Raw genomic sequence first — 18,687 nt, 5'->3', positions numbered from 1 at the left:
AGCAGTGGCCTTTTACTGGATCAGTTTGACACCTTAAAGGGACAAACACAAAACCAAAAATTAAATGAATCCGATGGGAAGGGAGTCAAAGAACAGTTACTTTTAAAAAAAGTAGATCAGGCTTATATTAACCCTGGGCTTGAACACAAAGAACACATGGCTGGCAACCCACACAGCTGTCACCAGATGCAGGATGGGTGCGAGAGTCAGAGAAAGAGCCATCACAGAGCCCCTCCTCCTTTTAAGGCCCTGCTGATTGGCTGGAATTGATGTCAGCCACAGCGACCAGGTGGCGAAAGGAGGGACCTGCAGCCAGTGAGCACAGAGAAAAGAAAACAGCAACCAGAAAAAACACACAACCCTCCCAGCCGTAACAGCATATGAGTAAAAGTGGGTGAGAGGGGTTATTACTGCACATTGAAATGAATGATATCAAACATGCAAAGACATTTATTGAGCACAGGATATGTTTTTGTTGGCTCAAATGAAAATATGTTTTGCTCGTGTATAACTTCTCTTCAAAATCGAATCTATGTGCTTGCAAAATATATATTTTTTGTGCTCAAAATCTCACATTGCTCCTTCACAAATGTGGCACAAATACAACTCTCACCTCTGACGTCACAAGCGAACATGGAGGTGACTCCGCTAATTGGTGGCTGAGCCCAAATGGTGCCGTTTCAAAGGGACGGGGCTAACATGACCTGCCCGGCTACCAAAAGAAAGAACTGAGAAGGTCACATAACTACACACACAGAGGGACAGTGAGTGCTATTACTCCACTAAATCTTTATATAGAAAATATTTGTTGTTATATATTGTAAATGACCCTTTTAAATGACTTGAATGTAACTGTATTCACGAACTGGCTCTAAACAAGCAGTAATCCCCTTTTTCTTATTTGTTTGTATAAGCAAAATGTGCAGTTTTAAAAGAGCCTTTGCTTGTCCTTTCACTCAGCTCTTACGATGCCTTAATGATCATGCTCTGTGAATAAAATCTTCTGGGAGCATCAGTTCCAGAGCTGGAGATGTGGAATATACTAAGCTCAGCACAGGAGGAGGACGAATAAGATAATTTAACACAATTCACACTAGATGTTTATAAAGAAACGGTCAACTATTGCTGCATTAAAGGGATCAGGCTGTCTTTTCCCTCACTGCAAAAGTCAAATGGGACACAAGGTGGCAGGAACTCCATTCTTTCACAGTCAGTTCTCCTCTGAAGTCATCCCAACACCGTCTGCCAACAGGGTTTATTTTATGGTCAGCTGTGGGCCGGATATTTCTGTCCCTACTCAGAGGAAGAGCATCCTCAAAAGAACGAGCGTGCTTGGGAAGCAGCGTTCTTCATTCTGTTGTCCTCATTCAACTTTTAAAGAATTAACAATGAATATTTCAATATTATAAATGAACTGGAACTGTGACATCTTTGCTGTCTGAAAAACTTTGAGCGCTGATGCAGTGATGTGTGTGAACATCTTAATATTAGGATAAGAGAATACAGCACTTTATTATTTTGGCTCCTCCAATCAGAGCCATGCATGGTACCGTCCCACAATAGCTCTGGGACAGTGTGTATTATGCAATCACAGTTCACTGTCTGTTCACATGCAAACACATGGGACTGTAATCCACTGTAAACCAGCATGAGGGATGGCTGATCCTCCACAGTGCAGTCAACAGGACTTTAGCACATAATGCATCATGCCACATACACATCCCACATAAAAACAGCATCATCTACCACAGGAAAAAGCACAACGCTAGATTTGAATTATGTTCTTGACACTGAAACTGCACTGAAAGGTCATAGAGAGTGAAAAAGTGAGCTAGGACTACCGTGTCTTTTTCCATTTATTATAAAGAAGTTTGATTTGCTGTATAAATACTGGGAATGTATCAGTCAGCACAGTCGTTCCCCGGCTGCAATGATGATGCAGAGATGCAGAAAGCAAAGATATCAACGACCCAGAAACGATGACCAATCAGAGCAGACTATGCTTTTTCAGGAGGGGCTCTTAAAGAGACAGGCGCTAAAACGGAGACAGAGGGTGATCACAGGTATATTCAGACAGACAGGATGAGAAAAATAATGTGTTTTGAACATTAAAGCATGAAAGCATGTTCTAGTAGAAACCAAAAAACAATAGGTCCCCTTTAATTATAATATTTATAGTGTCATGAAGCATGGATGGAGGGATTCAGGGAGGGGAAGGAAGGGATCTTTTGCAAAAAGAGATTTATTTTTTATTTTTTACTAAATCATGTTTTTGTCCAATCCTGGAAATATGATTTAAATCGGTGTTTTTTCCATGAATCATGTTTATTCTTGTTTTTATTGTGCACTCAAACTACTGTTGGATTATTTCATCCTTAGACTGGCTTTCATCTGTTTGTGTTTTTTTCTTCCTCCATACATTCCGCGACTTGTACAAATGAACTCTTTAAATCCATCGCATCACAACACACCTGACGCAGCAAAACACGGCCGCTGTTCTGCCAGCGCGCCTGTAGGGGGCGTGCTAACGTGCCCATCACTTTCAGAAGGGGGTGTCCTCTGTGCAATCGGCATTGGACAGCAGCTGTGTCGAGTCTTCCTCCTCAATCACCTTTAAAACCAGCAGGAACACCCGGACACGCACTCACTCACCTGCTGACAACCGAGCAAACATGTTCTGCAGACGGGCATTGCAAAGAGTCGGGCCGCTGGCACGGAGGGCTTTCAAGCCAACATCCAGAAACGGTGAGTGCTTACTGCCCCCTGAATGCACTTTATACACGTTGTGTCGTCAAATGAATGGAAGTAGAGTAAACCTGCTCGTCTGGATCGAAACGAACTGACCGTCTTATCCCTGAGGTTGAAGTGTCTAAAGCGCGGTGACGCGTGCGACGACGTTTTTAAATGAACTTCTGCAGCGGAGACTCATTTTAAATCTCTAATTTTCATGCAAGAAAATGTGCAAAAGTGTTATAAAGACGGAGAAGTTCATAATTCTCCCGTTTTGAGGTTTTCCATTGTGCAGAGCAGCAGTCGGGGGAGGTGTGTCCTGCTTTGGGAACACACCGTTCTTGCATCAGTTACGCAAGAGAGCGCATCTCGCACACACACGCACACGACCCAAACTCTTTAAATCGAGGTTTGAAAACCAAGTTGCATCGAGTGCACTTGACTTTTTGCACTTTTAGTTCAAGTTTTCAAGCCTCGAGCATAGTAGTGTAAAGAAACAACGTTTCACGTCGATTCTTTGTCATGGTGACACGTTGTCCCAGGACTTCTGATGGGCTGGACCACATGGTTGTGCCCCACAGGCCTGGGTAACCTAGAGAATCACATAAAAACAACCCTTTACATAAGCCCTGACATTTAGTCTGCAGTCAACACTTTACATCCATTACGCATTTATTTATTTATTTTGATGATGCATTTGTATTTTCTCCATCACCCTGGAGCGTTTGCATGCGAGCTGAAGAGGATTTGAGGCTTGCTCACTCGTGTTTTCTGCCTGGCTCATCCTTTTACTTTGGGATCTGCGCATGTGGAATTCAGCCTGAGGTCAAACTGCTGCTTTAATTTCCTGTGCCCCAAAAACAGACCAACTTCTTGTGAAGCTGACTGATGGTGCATACAAAATCAATTATTCCTGCAAAAACAGAGTTGGTCTTTATTGGCTTTATTCTACAAAAAAAAAGGATTTTTAAAAAAGTGCATGTGTGTTACAGGGTGTCAGCTGTCCTGACCTGGTTGTCCTCCAGGTCTACATGTCCCCTCCCCTCCCTCAGTCAGTCTCACATGTCAGCTGACAGACAGCAACAGGAGCACATACGGCACATGTGTGTAACCACAGCAGCCATCTTGTGTGTTGTTGCCTGACATGTGTGTCCCTTTTTACAGGCTTGAACTTCACTGCAGGATTAACTGATTACATGTATAAATAACCCGCTCTTGGCCTTGTCCCATCGTAGCGCTGCTGTGTCATGGGTATTACAGGAGGAAGGAAGGAGGACTTACTGCTACATTGGCTCAGCATCCACACCAGGGCAATGTGTGACTGGCTAACATGGTGTTGGGGGTCATACTGCTGCCTGTTGTTGTAGGGTGACCAGATGAGACTGGGTGAAACTCAAGACACGGGAGAGTCAGTGATAAATTCAGTAATAGATTCAGTGTCAACGGTAAAACGTGAAAGTTTAAACTCAATACTAGAATGGGCAACACTAATGTTTGGCAAGAATCAATATTTTTGAACTAAAGCTCATCAAAACTCCGGGTTATTCTAATTTTCAGGACAAAAGGCTCACATTTGAGAACTGCTCATAGTTCAGGGCTGATTTTTTTTTTAAAGCACTGCTTATGTGAAGGGGATTTATGAGAATGCAGGGAAAATCCCCCTTTAAAAAAACAAATAAAATACGTGTACGTTTAGACAAGGCCTCGGTCTTACAGCTCATTTTGCTCTCCAACTCCTGTGGGGAAATATTCACGTCTTTAGCTGCTAAATGTTCCACTTTGTTCCCCACTCACTTTGTCTACAGTTTGGTGCTGAGCAGGAAGTGTACAGTGGGTTTTAAGAGCTTCTTCTGCCCGCTGCAACTGAAAACGACACTGCGATAATGAACCAAAGCACAAAATGAACACTTAAATAAGTGTCTCGTTAAACACTGAAAATACAACAGTTGAACAATGTCTTTATATAGATTATATAGGTGTCAGGGGAAATGTCACAAGCTGAGTTATGATTTGCCTGAACACATGGGAAGGACGAAAAGGTGTGGAGTGGGCTGTACATTGTGTTCTTTCCCTTCTTCAAATGGCCTGCTCAGGTTGCTGAGTAAACCACACACATGTGCACACGCAGAGGGCGTGGATCATGCTAAAGATATATGTACTGTAACCGTGTGCATGTATGCTCTTTGGTGTTTGTGTGAGAGAGGGGGGGAGAGAGAGGGAGAGATCTCGGTAGGAAGAGCTTAGGCTGAGGCATTGTGGTTTTATTTACAGCCTCCTCTGCATGCACCACTGGCAATCCTTTTAAACACCAGCAAATCTTTTCCCAGGGTGCACAGGCTGCAGCGTCATCTTCACCACCAATACAAGTATCTGCCAGATCCTCAGCAACTCCTGACGTGTGTGTGTGTGTTGTGGGGGCCAATTCATATGTATCCAACCCCATTAGACCATTGAAGTTGTTGTTTTTTTATGCAAATTCTAAAATGGTGAAACAGGAAGTGATTTGGGATTTAATTTAAGGGACAGTTTGGTGTTTAGCTTGGCTGCTGCTAAATCTTTCCATCTCCTCTGTCTTGTGTAACTGGATTAAAGGATGGAGACATGTTGACGTTATAAAAATGCACTCGTATTTGTGCCAAACTGTACCTCTAATGGGACATTTTTTCTGAATAAACCTCCCAGAAATGATCACATTTGTCATGCTTTTTATGATTTCTCTTTTGGTTACTTCATTACTGATTCTTATTTTGGATCTCATGTCATGAAAAGCACATGCCCGGCATATGTCAGCTAGTTGAATGAAGGTGCACACTGCTCATCCTAGTCCCAAATTACAGTGATTTCTGGATAATCTAAATTTCAATGGCTGTGAACTGAACCCTATGACTCTGCCCTGCCGTGTCTCTCAGCAGCTCCAGTGCGACACATGGCCTTCGGGATACCCGGTGGCTCCAGCAACACGGCGTACTTTGTTCTGTGTGGAGGAGGCCTCACTGCTGCAGTCGTCTATGTGAGTACCCGTGTGAGATTTCTCCATTCCAGGTTTCCCTCACCCTGCAAGTCTGCATTCTTACCCTTGCGTCTCTCTGCTGTGATGTCTTTCCCCTCATAATCTGTTTTCTCAGTACCCGCAGTGGGCGTAACATAAGCAGTTTTCTCATACGAACTCTTGACGATGTCGGAGGAAACTGATGACATTGTCCAAAGCTGCCCTGTCACACATGGCACATAAGAGGACATTTTATGAGTCCGATCTGTTCTTGCTTAACGGAACTACTCTGTTGGGGTTTGGAGTGTTAGATTACTCTGCGGCCACGTAGTTTGTTTTTGTCGTAAACAACTGAGACTATTGCTTTTCCTTCATTTCTTGGAACGATTTCAGCGTCTGCTTCTAGTGTCAGAAGTTCCTGAACCTCGTTGTCTCTCCAGTTGGACATTTTTGTTGCCGTCTTCATGTAAAACGATCTTCACCCCTATTTTTTTTTTCACAAGCCACAGGAGAGAAAAGTCAACATGCCCACTCTCGCTGTGAATTCTTCAGACAATGACCTGCTGTATTCACATGTGGACTCAATCGGACATTACACAGACTTTGTATTAGGGAGCTGGCAGGGTGAAGTCTGTTTTGTCTGCGCCAGCGTATTCGGACATTTGCATTCTCGCACAATTCAGAATGTATGTCGCGATGACTTTCTATGTTGTATGGAAACCGAAAGTCTTATGCTGGCATGTATTAATACTTTCCATTCACTTATAAATGTACAAACACAGGTGTGCATCATTAACAAGAAATCAAAATCTGCACCAGTGCAAGGACCGTTGTGGTGTCTGTGCAGGTGTGAACTGTGAGCCAGTTAACGTGTGTCCTCAGGACAAACTGAGCTGTGTGTAGTAGACTTCAGCACAGCTCAGACGCTGCAAAGGACATAGAAGGTTCTTTGTGCTTTCTACACACAGTAAACGGGAACAAGCCTGCCCAGACACACAGCACAAGTGTATCTCAGCGAACATGAACTGTTTGTTCATGTTCAGTGTAAGCTGGCATTTTGTCATACTGTTACCATTTTGTGCTGGTATTTTTTGTTGTGTGCTGGAATGTAATAAATAACTGCCCTCTTTCTCCCTCAGGCCTATAAGGCAGTCAGTGGTGACAGTGAGCCCAAAGAGGACATTCTCGCCAGCGTGGGCTCCGCGGCAAAGGGTCAGTTTTACACGTACACACACGCTCAACCTCCTGTAATTAGATTTCCAAACATAAATGAAAGCAAACAATTCTTGTAAATTACATTTCAGACTTGTCTACAGCAAATGAGTGATTCTAGTACATCCAAGCTAATGGTTTTGTGGGCGCTTTGCTGCTAACCTCAGCATGCTCACAGTGACTGCACCAATTTAGTAGGTATAATGTTGACCTCTGTTTTAGTGTTTTAGCATTTGCTAATGGCACTAAACACGCGTTTCCATGCACAGCAGTAGCTTGAATCTGGTCTTTCCCCTGTTAAGGGAATACTCCGGTTTCTCAAACGCCACGTAAGAAACGCGTCCCAGGTAATATCTGAGTTTTCATACCTGGTTTAACAGACCTAGATAACCCGAGCATTTGTGCATGTAAACGGCGTCCCCGGAGTATCACCGGGGCACGAGTCTGCGTATGCTCCATAGGATGTAACTGCCCCTGCCCGCTCCGTGGCAGAGGTTTTTGACCCGGATATAGAATAAACCAGGAAGCAATGACTCAAAACAACAAAAAAGCATTTCCTTTAAACTGATAACATCACTACCAGGGAGGCTAATTTTGGTCATGATTCTTTCAGTCATCCATTTTCCCCCAGCTTTCCAAGTTGTTGTGATTCTGACAAGGTGACTAGGAAGACAAAGCTGTATTCCCACCTACTGTACCTGAAGTCGAGTTACTCCCGTCATTTTCCATTCAACCCCCTCATGTATAGGGGGGGGGGGACTACTACAATGATCCGATTATTCCCTTAACCCGAATATAATCAGATTATTATTTTAAAAAATGTAACTGCTTGTAAACGCACTAACCAACAACATTAAGAACCACTTCATCACTTCTACTCAATGAGAATTTCAGGGTTTCATGAGTCCGGTCATGAAAGTTTGATAACATGATACGGAAGAAAGTGGGTCTCCATTTTTTTTTCTCTCGTTAAATTTTTTTTTTTTAAATCTGCCACCGTCAAAGGTCACACGGCAAGATTCAACTTGGCAACTGCCTTTGGCTTCTTGACATGGATTTAGGGCCATACATTTGCTGAATGTACATGTTCTGAGAAGTAGAGAGCAAAAAAGCGAGATGTTGCTGTATGTCCCTGTTGTTTCTAGCTCCACCACCCAAATATCAAACATGGTAGAATGATCACTCTCAATAGCTGTATCTTGCCTGTCTGTTTTGATTTCTGTCTGCGAATGATTTGTCTATTCAGCCACGCCGAGCCTGGAGAGATCATGGCTCTGCGCCCAGAGCGGCTAACTAGGGGATAAGCAGCGGCTGCCACTAGTTCAGTTGTCATACAGCTCTGCTCCCTACTGCGCTGACTGCAGAGTGACCTGCTTGGGCTTTAAACTGATCACATTATGTAATTGAGCAAAACTGTCCTGGAAACAGTCACAATCTTCTTGATGCACACAGTGGTGATTTAAAGTGATTATGTTGTCCTGATCATGTCCTGTGCAATTAGTGTGCTCAGCTGCACAATCAGGTGGGCCGCTCAGGTGTTTTCTCCACTCTAGTTTATTATGTCCTATCTCTGTTGATCCAAATGGTTGAAAAGAACCAGTTGCCATTAAAAATAAATAAAGTTTGTCACAGTTAGTGTGCACACTCGATACAAGATTGTGTAACTGTTGTAGTGGCTCCACTGTGGTCTCTTGTTCCACTATTTCAACTTTAATTTTTGTTCTAAATCAGATGGATGGGAGCATAAAGGATTGAACATGTTAGCTCTGAGCCATTTATCTCATAGATGGAGCCCTATAATAAATGTTTTGTAGTTGATGAACTGGTTAGTATTGTTACTTTAAATGCCAGCAGTTCTATGTAGCATCTGTACGGACTGATACCACAGCTGATGGTTGTATGATGGGGCTGTACTGACTCCTTTTAAGACATTTAAAAAATAATAATTTGCCTACTTGATGGGTTTTCAGTTATGCCACATTTGAACATTTGACAGTCTGCGCTGAGTGGACAGGATGACTTGGGCACTGTGGATTTTTGAAAAACAACCTAGGTGCATGTAGAGGCACTTTTAAAAAAAAATATACATATCTTTTAAACTGGATGATTTGTTCTATCGGAGCATAGTGTCGGCTTCAGTGAATATGATAAACAAATGTTGCCGACTGCGACTTTAACCTAACATGTGTATAACCTTTAACCACACAGTAGGGGCCCCAGCCCACCGTGCCCCCTACCACCCTCCAAAAGTGCTAATTTATCATCACGTATCAACTCTGCTGTTATTAAATAATACTATTTTTAAAAAATTATTACAGATATAAAATCAATACCACAAGTAATGATGATTTTCACCTTAACTACGTTTTAGTCATATTCACATAATTAAAAGTCCTGGAGTTATTGAGACCAACATCTTCAGCGAGGTCAGCAGATATGTTTTTGTCTGGAGGATGAATCCATGAATGTAGGATTAAGGATTATTCATCATTTTCACTTTAATATTATGTTGCATTACCATTAGACTAAGAGACCCTAAGATTTTTCTTGATGCACCTCATGTCAATTAACAGAAACAAGTCAACTATTATTTATTTTTGCCCCAATCTCTTAATCTGCAGCTCCTGAAGCCGAGGCAGCACCAGAAGTAGCAGCTCCCGCATCTGAACCCGCCCCAGTGGAGGAGGCACCACCCGTCCCAGAGGTCGTCGCCGAGGTTGTCCCAGAGGTCGTCGCCGAGGTTGTCCCAGAGGTCGTCGCCGAGGTTGTCACAGAGGTCGTCTCCGAGTCTGTCCCTGCTCCTGCAGAACCAGTAGCAGAAACCGCCGCCGAGCCTGTCGTCGAGGCCGTATCTGAAGAAGCAGCGGCCGTGGCCTCTGAGGTGGTCGTTGCTGAGGCTGCAGCTGAGCCAGCGGTCACAGAAGAAGCTGCTCCGCTTGAAGTGGTAGAGGCAGTTCCTGAGGCTGCTCCTGAAGTGGCCCCTGAAGCTGTAGAAGTCGCCGCCACGGAGGAGACCCCAGCAGAGGCCCCTGCAGTAGAAGCCCCCGCAGCAGAGAGCGCTGGTATGGCCGCAGTAGATGAAGTCCCTCCTGCGCCCCCCGCTGAGGCAGAGACTGGCGTAGCCCCTGAGGCTGAGGCCACCCCTGCTGCAGAGGTGGCTGCATGAAGCTGTGATGGTGCCATAGTTGCCTAGAAAGTAGGGCTCCGAGTTAGTCGTGCTGTGTCCCACCTCTTTCGCCCAGGAAAAAGGACTCATGAACCCCTATGTTGATAAAACGGGGGTGGTTAATAAATACCAGTTAGGGGTTCATCAGTCCAGTTTTTTTTTAGGTGCCTTCCTTCCCTTACCTCACCCCATCCTTCAGGTCCAAACCAGAATGTTTGGTTGTTTAAATTCAGTTTGGAAAATTCACATCCTATAGGAATTTGTCTTCTATAACCAGAGCAAATCCAAAATATGGTTTGGCTGCTGTTAATGGAGTGAAGTAGGTGACATAAGGGATAGAACTGAGGTGATGACTAATGTTCTCTGTGAAATGTTCTAAGTGCCCTTAAAACTGGACGGTTCAGATTTTCTTCTCTAATGTCAGCACGGTGAATGAATGTAGCCCATTTGATAAGTTGTTCAAGTTTGTTTCGTTCAACATTTGCACTTGGTCTTCTTCAGCAAACGCTTGCTTCCAGCTGTATCCCACGAATCTTTGCTTAGGATTATTATGCAAACAGCAGAGGGAAGAAACGCGCTTCATTTCGTTTCTCGCTCAAGTTTGACCAAAAACCAGTTTGCTCTTTTTCTGGCTGCATCTTTTTGTCTACTTTTGTTCATTTTTGCACATCTGTTTCCTATTTTTACTCCATAATGACCATATTCTCTTTTCTCGCACGTTCATATACTTACTAAATTACCAGCCATGTACGAGATGCTTTTTTTCTCCCCCGTTTCTATCCTCTTTTTAAATGTGAAATATTTCAGGGAACACGACAGAAAATTCATTCACCTCCTTGAGCAAGTTGTCATGATTAATACGTTTTCAAACAATAAAACATCACTGGATGAGAAGGAAGTGTCTTTTTTTTTTTGTGGTGAATTTATGATTAAACTGTCAGCACTTATCAAGAAAATCTGTAGGTTGTAAAATAACAGGTTTTTCAGATACTAAGAAGTATCTTAGTTGTAAAGGGCTAAGTAGTGGCCCAGAATGTATTCAGCAACTCTTGGCTGCTTGCTTTGACTGTAGATTGTGACGTATAGTAAATATTGTAGGTGTAGAAATGCACACTTCCTGTAGAAAAGCTTACTTTCCTGAAGAATCCCTGTGCCATCTTCATGCTCCTGTGCCATTTAAAGGGAAATTGTAAAATTATGCCATGGTCTTTTTCGACACTTGCACACATCAAATAAGCCATCCAGGCAGTTTTTTTTCGTGTAAAAAGGATTAAAGGAGAAATCAAGTAGAGTTGCTAATAGCTGGACGTGGCTAACAGTGATTAGCTCGGGGCAGTACGGTGAAGGCATTAAAACGGCTTTTTTAACCACTTATACTGCTCAAAATAACACCAAACCTCTGCATTAGCATGAGAAGAGTCCTTACACATAAAATGAAGCATCAACAACGTAGTTGGTGAACCTGGAGTTTATTAAGAGTGTTTTAAAAGACTTACCTATTGGCCCAGGTACCAGCTCGTACTTGTAGTAAAGTCCATTCAAGTGGATTACCAAAGTCAATCCAAAAGGAAGGAGCCTAATGGTGTTTTGTTTTATGTGTAAGGACTCTGATCATGCTACTGCAGAGGTTTGGTGTTATTTTGAGCAGTTTTAGCTGTATTAATGCCTTCACCGTACTGCCCCGAGCTTATCAGTGTCAGCCACGTCGGACTGTTAGCGACTCTACCGGATTTCTCCGTTAATGGTTTATACACAAAAACTGTCTCCATGGCTTATCTGATGTAACTGTAGAAAAAGATCATGGGATGATTTTACCCCGGAATTACACTTTAAGATGAAAGACCACAATTTATAAGTTCTGTTTTTGCCCTCAACCCTGTCTTCTCAGTTATTGCTGATGTGTTTTTGTAAAGACGGGCAAAGCACTATTAAGTTAATCAATTGTATAATCTATATAGCCCTTTATTACAAGCATCTCTCTTTTCTAGTTTAGTCTTACTTATCCATATGCAATCACAGACTGTTTTGTGCGTAACGACATAAAACGCAAGGTATCAAAATCTACCTACAGTAACAAGTCTCTAATGTATTCTGCATAAATATTCATTATGTTGTACAGTAGGAAGGGGCGAATCGAAGGGACCCTCAGGCAGCGCTGGGTAAGCAACCGTCAGATGGAGGTGGCAGGTCCTGTTCAACAAGCTGGGGGAGGGGGGGACTTCTGCAAGCACTCGACCATATGCATGCAGTTTTAACAGTTTTCCTTCCTAAAATTTCCTTGAGATTTGATTTTCAAAACACAGATTTCTATGAACCTTTGATTTGGAGTGCAGTTTGAAGCAGTCACAGTCAGGTTAAGACTAATCCTAGATTACAATGCTTGTTTTAGGGTGCCCCTGTGGCTCACCAGGTTAACTGACTGGTTATGTCTTGAGATTAAGCACTCAACATAAGAAGCCAACTGATTTTTCAAGTGCAGTTTTTCGAGATGGAGCATGAAGTGGGCAGGTAGTCCCCCTGTAGAGTATCCCCTGAACCTGTGGTGACTGTAGACCGTGCAGTGATAGACACCTGCTCAAGGTAAGTGGAATTTACACAAAAAGGCAGAGCACGGCACATGGCGCATGCCTTGTGCTCACAGTTTACATGAGGTGTAATCCTAGTTCCACATAAGGCCAATTATCTTAGTCTGCAACAGATTAATTTCATTATTGGTTAATCTGCAAATCACTTTTTGACCAATTAAAGGTTCCGTGTCTTTTTTTTATTCTAAAGCTTAATCCACAGAGAAACACACACAGTCGTATTCAGAAACGGTGTCTTTAAACGAGCCGTCAGGACTTCTATATGCATGTGATGTCACAACTATACTACATTAAGGTAGAAAGTGCTGCGACAATGCGGTTAGTCATTCCCCGGCTGCAATAACAGCACTGCCAAGAGTGCAGAGGCAGAAGACCTAGATATGCTGTCCTATCAGAGCAGAATGGGATTTTTCAAGAGGGGCTCTTAAAGAGACAGGCACTACATTCAGGTATATTCAGACGGACAGTATGAGAAAAAAAATAATATTTGTTTTAACATTAGAACATGTAAAAATGTTCTTGTTGAAACCAAATGTTCAAGTTCCCAGAGTCCAGTGTGACGTCTTCAAAAACTTCAAAGATATTCCATTTGTAATCATTCAAAACCCATACAAGCAGCAAATCTTTACATCTGCAAAGCTGGAATGAGTAAATATTTGGTATTTTTGTTTGATTAATTAACTTAAACTTATTAAAATGATTGCTGATTATTTTTTTGTGATAGTTTGACGAATTGGTTTACCACCTGAAATAGTTTCAGCACTAAAATACACAGTCAAAGATTAAACATCCTATAATATAGTGCAACAATCCAATTTCAGTCATACAATCATACAATAGCCATGGCTTATAGTGTTTACTGCAATCAAAATTATTTTAATCAATAATATTTTAATATTGAAGAGCTTTTGCAATGTGTGAACTTATATTCTTTACTGTAATCACCCTCAGCCACTACTTCCTGTCCTCCTTCTGTCCTTCAGAGTCTATTCCAGATATGGTCACAGCTGTGAAGATGTTGGCCGGCTCCACAGTTGAGATTGCGGCAGCTTCTGTCGCTGAGACAAGTCTGGTGAAAGCTGTCCATAAAATAGAGGGTGATGGAAAAGGTTTGGACTTCACACTGGAGGTGTCAGAGCCAGAAGTCCTGGAAGCAACCACAGAGGTGGTAGCTAAAGAAACAATTGAAGAGGTGGCTGTTGTGGTGAACGAGGAGGAGCTGATGTCTGCAGAGGCTGGTGCAGAAGCTCCAGAAGCTCCAGCTGCTGAAGAGGAGGAGACATCTGCTCCTGCAGCTGCAGCAGAGGAGGAGGAAGAGGAGGAGGTGCCTGCGCCTCTGTCTGAGGAACCTACAACTTCAGCCCAGACAGTGAAGGAGGTGGGTGAGGTTGAATCTGAAGATCAGACTGTAGCTGCTCCAGAGGAGGCTGCCTCCCTCACAGAGGCCTCGCCTGAAGATGCTGCTCCTGCCGAGGAAGCTACACCAGCAGAGGAGGACACCACTGCTGCTGAAGCCGCTTCAGTGGATGAGACATCACCAGGTGAGACGACACCTGCTGCTGAGACATCAGTGGAGGAAGCAGCACCTGAAGCATCAGCAGAGGAGACAGTTGAAGCTGCGGCGACACACAGCGAAGCTGCGGCAGTTGTGGACACGACTCAGCTGGCAGCAGCCTCCTCTGGGTCAGACCTGGAGGTCCTGTCAGCTGCTGCACCAGAAGCTCCATCAGAGGCTCCAGCACATGAGGCCAAGCAATGCCACTCCTGCCACTCTGCTCCATCAGCAGCTGAGGAAGTGGCTCCACCTACAGCTTTGGGAGTGCAACTGGCCAGTGAGGAAGCTGTGGATATAACGCATGATATCAAGGAGGAAGTGTCACTGGTGGAAGGACAAGGTAAGAACAAACTGCATGAACTGCCCATCACAAGCTTTAAACACCCCATACCTACTTTAGCATTATCTACCATGCTGCATAATAGAAAACATTAATAAAAACACATTACTTTTTAAATTACACCCAACATTTCAGCTTGTGTCGAACTGTTAGACGATATACTGCATATATAATACTTAATGATATATAATTGACCAAGGTAAGTACAGGGTGAGGAAAGGCTGCCCTCAGATATCATTTTATTTTTATTTTTTGCCAAATAGACAAAGTATTCGCAAATCAAAAATCCTTGTGTGGGCACAGTGGGCAGAAAAGTGTCAATTTCAGATGCTAGATGGACACCATACATCTTTGTTAAATCTTTACTGACTGGTGTAGCTAGAATAGAACACAATATCCTTATTGTCACTGTAAAAGTTCAACGAGATTAAGTTTGCAACTTCCATATCGATGCTATAATAAACAGATATGGTTAAAAATAATGTGGAATTGCAATTAAGTGGCAATAAAGCTTTAACATAACACTAGTGACTTCATTCCATTCAGGTGTGCCAGTGTAAGGGTTCTTGTATTGTACATGCTGGCCCATGACACGGCTTAGAGATACACCTGAATGGATCTGAGTCATTGTTAGTGATGTTAGTTCCACTTGTGCGTTTTTTCCTGCTATAAGAAACTGTCGCTGAAGTAAAGGCAGACATGGATTGATGCATTTCAATTTCAAACGAGTGGCGACAGAGTCACTGCCCACCTCTGAGGAACAGATGATGGCCATAATAAAACAAACAATTTTAAAAGGATATAATCTGAGTCTGTTTTTGGCTCTCATCACATGTATTTCTGCCTATATCCACAGAGCCAAGGGTGTCTATCTGGACTGTAAAAAGCTGCTCAGTGATGTAATAGTACAGTTAAGAAGGTAAAAGCAGCACAGCTCTAAGCACAGCTGTCTGTGTAGAGCTAGAGACAGTAGAATGGACATCTTCAGGACAGGTATTATTCTCAGATTGCCACATTTTAGAGGCCAAGGTGACTCTTACACCATTACTACATTATCTTTTCTAAAACAGAGAGTTTCAGACAGAGGGTGAATTGTGACAGTATGAGAGAAATAATGTGTTTTTGAACATTTGAGCAGGTAAACATGTTCTAGTAGAAATGCAAGCATGAACCTGAAAATGAGCACAATATGGAACCTTTAAGTCCTGCTGCCCATGTCCATTCTACTTATTCAAAACTCTAGGATATGTATGTTGCAAAATGACAGCGTCATGTTCACTCAACGTATCGATTTCTACCATATAAGCTTGTTTTGTGCTTTTTTGTTTCAGCCACAGAGACTATGGTGGTGGTCACGACCCGGTCATGACACGACAGACAGTGTGCCTTCCACAATCTATCTGTCAACGGAGCCAGGACGACCAGTGAAAACAACACGAGGAGCACAAGCTGCTGGTTTACCTAGTTAATGTCTCCTTTGTGAAATGTCAGAGTTTTTTTTTAATGTTCCCATCTGTTTCTGATTAATCTTCATTCCCATTTGTGAAATGATTCCTGTGGTGTCGTTTGTCCACTAGGTGCCACTGTTGCAAAGCTTTTCATCACCAGTTGAATGGAACAGCAGTTCCTTTGTATTTGTTCCTGTTGTAGTAGGCGGTGGAAGGGGTCTGTTGTTAATGTAATGTTGTGATAGACTGATTTCCATAGAGATTGCCTAATCAGCCTATCAACATTATAAACTGCACAACGAGTTTTAAGTGGGGGTACACCCATATGTGTTCATTAAGAGCATACGTTAATTTCCCCACTCATATCATATTTTGTCACTTTTGTCAAAGGACAAACTTAGATGCAGACATGACAATCTTGTGTGTTTTAAGGCCATTATACTTTTATCATGTTGTTAACTTGAAAGTGATGCATTCCTAGAAGAAAACATGACAGAAATACCAGTTGAAAATATTGCACCAATGCTGATATTTTCTTTTTAAAGCTGATTCCTTCGATCAATAGTATATGTTTATTTTGGTGTGTATCTTTTTTCTATTTTAGCGTTATTGTTGATAAATGATATACAGGTTCTAAGTAATATAATGGATTTTGTACCCTTTCACTTTGATGATTATATTCAACAGTTGAGAGTTGTAAGAATTGTATATTTATGTAGACTCACTGCATAAATGATCATATATTAACTATATATTATATCAATTCATTAAATAGTTAATATAGCTATTTTAATGTAGTTTATTATGATGTCCCTGTTTTCATGAGAATGTGCTCACGAGGATACTTTAAATAAAGTGATGTATAAACTATTTAACTTGCTGTGAATTAAGTTATTTGTGTGTTAAAGGGAAATAACACATCAAATATCACGCTGGACATGTTTTAAGACATACAGTATATGCAAATAGTCTGCTTGGAACAATAATGTCTGTCTGATGTTTTTTTTCACAAAACAAAGTATGCATTTTGTTGATTTTTAAAGTTTTTCCTGCTGGACACAAGATGTACACAAGTGTGTATGCACCATATATGCACCGTATAAAAAATGGATGTAGCATCTCCGTCGGGGTCCGTTCTTTCAACTTGATCCTATCGTCCTCGCCTACGGGAGACGCCATCTTGTCAGACTTTGACTTTGTCTCATTTCCTCTGACCAAAAAAGGGCATGTATGTGACGTTGGGGGGAGGGAGATACCTCCATCAGGCTGAAATATACCTCAGAAGAGAAGTGAGGGCCTGGTACAAAAAATTCCCCCCCCTCAGTGTTGTCATGGAGATATGACCTAAACATGCAGACTAGAATGTTTCTTTGTACCAGGCCTTAAACAGGTTTAATTATGCTGTGAAAACGGGGGTCAGTGAGAAACTGCTCTGTTGTACAAAATACTCCTAGTGGACACTCAGAAAACTGCAGTTTTTGGCACTTCCTTAATGGATCAACCAGGAAGTCGCTGTGGTGGGGGCTTGGTGTCTACATCACACTTGTATAAGTTGAATATTGAAACAGGGTTGGCCTTCAAACTAGTTTTGATGTCACAAACCATGCTCTTAGGCCCATCCTTTAAAATCAGATTGTCAATGAGTACAGAGAAACGTTGCTCTCTCTAGCTTTCTCATGTCACACTCTGCTCATACATCTTTTTGTACAGTGAAGCTCAAACATCCAACTGTAGGAACAAGAAGAGTGGAGGGGGACTTTAAAAATCATCATCTGTTATTTTCATGTTTCAGGAAAGTTCAGTCAATATTTGTGAAGTCTCAAACTTGTGATGTATAAAGTGCAGAGCTGCTCCATGAATGGACACTTTTATTTTTTTATACTCAAATGAGCTTTATTCTATTGAAGTGTTGTCAGGCATGAAAAAATCTCTCTATATACTCATACCCCTGTTGATCTCACTGTTATCTGTAACATATTTCACAATCCATTGTCTATGGAGCAGCTCCACTCTTTATACCTAGTGACATCACTCATTTGAGCTTTCATTTCTGGATTTGGGAGAGGGCTGTTCATATTTCGAGACTGTCTTAGACCACAGGAATGTATTGGAAAATTGGCGCAGTTCCCCTTTCAATATATGAATCCACATGGTAACACACTGTGATAACGTGAATGTCAGTGCACCAGCTTGGTGGAGACCAATAGCTGTTATTTGATTATTTGTCTAGGCTTATGGATATTAGATTTTCGGTTTTTTTTAATAACTTGTGACTATTACCTAAGGCAAAAAGAGGCGAGGAAATAAATACTTTATTGACAACTGATGGGATTTAGCATGTTTCAAAACTTAATAGTAAAACAATCAAACGAATGGGTGAGTTCAGTCTAATTATTATTATTATTATTTAGCTCGGATTATTATTATTTTTTTCCTTTATTTGCACATTTTTAACAAATATAGCACAAACATAGAACACTATGGCATCGTACTTGACAAAGATAGGAATGTTTGTAAAGACTTTCAATAAACAATACACTTTAAATGATGATGAGTACTTAGGTACTTAATAAGATACAAAGGCACACGCTCTGATGATTATTGTTATTGTGGATTGCACGCCGTGACGTCACACGTGTAACTCCAGAACAAGCTGAGAGTA

At 42.0% G+C, this 18,687-nt stretch overlaps 1 protein-coding gene across 2 annotated transcripts; it reads left to right on the top strand.

The window, feature by feature from the left end:
- Positions 1 to 2,569: 2,569 nt before the first annotated feature.
- On the top strand, positions 2,570 to 10,978 carry LOC310955137 (uncharacterized protein). Of its 2 annotated transcripts, none has more exons than XM_083924892.1 (4): positions 2,570 to 2,745; positions 5,643 to 5,740; positions 6,859 to 6,931; positions 9,553 to 10,978. In XM_083924892.1, the coding sequence occupies exons 1-4, from the start codon at positions 2,673 to 2,675 to the stop codon at positions 10,095 to 10,097; spliced, it is 789 nt and encodes a 262-aa protein (XP_083781018.1). In that variant the 5' UTR covers positions 2,570 to 2,672; the 3' UTR covers positions 10,098 to 10,978. The 2 variants fall into 2 exon arrangements, with proteins under 2 accessions (XP_083781018.1, XP_083781017.1); XM_083924891.1 differs by having other exon boundaries at positions 5,640 to 5,740.
- Positions 10,979 to 18,687: the final 7,709 nt, after the last annotated feature.

The sequence above is a fragment of the Echiichthys vipera genome (genome assembly GCF_963691815.1).
Source record: "Echiichthys vipera genome assembly, chromosome: 2".
NCBI classification, from domain to species: Eukaryota; Metazoa; Chordata; class Actinopteri; order Perciformes; family Trachinidae; genus Echiichthys; species Echiichthys vipera.
This window is presented reverse-complemented; position numbering and strand designations above follow the sequence as displayed.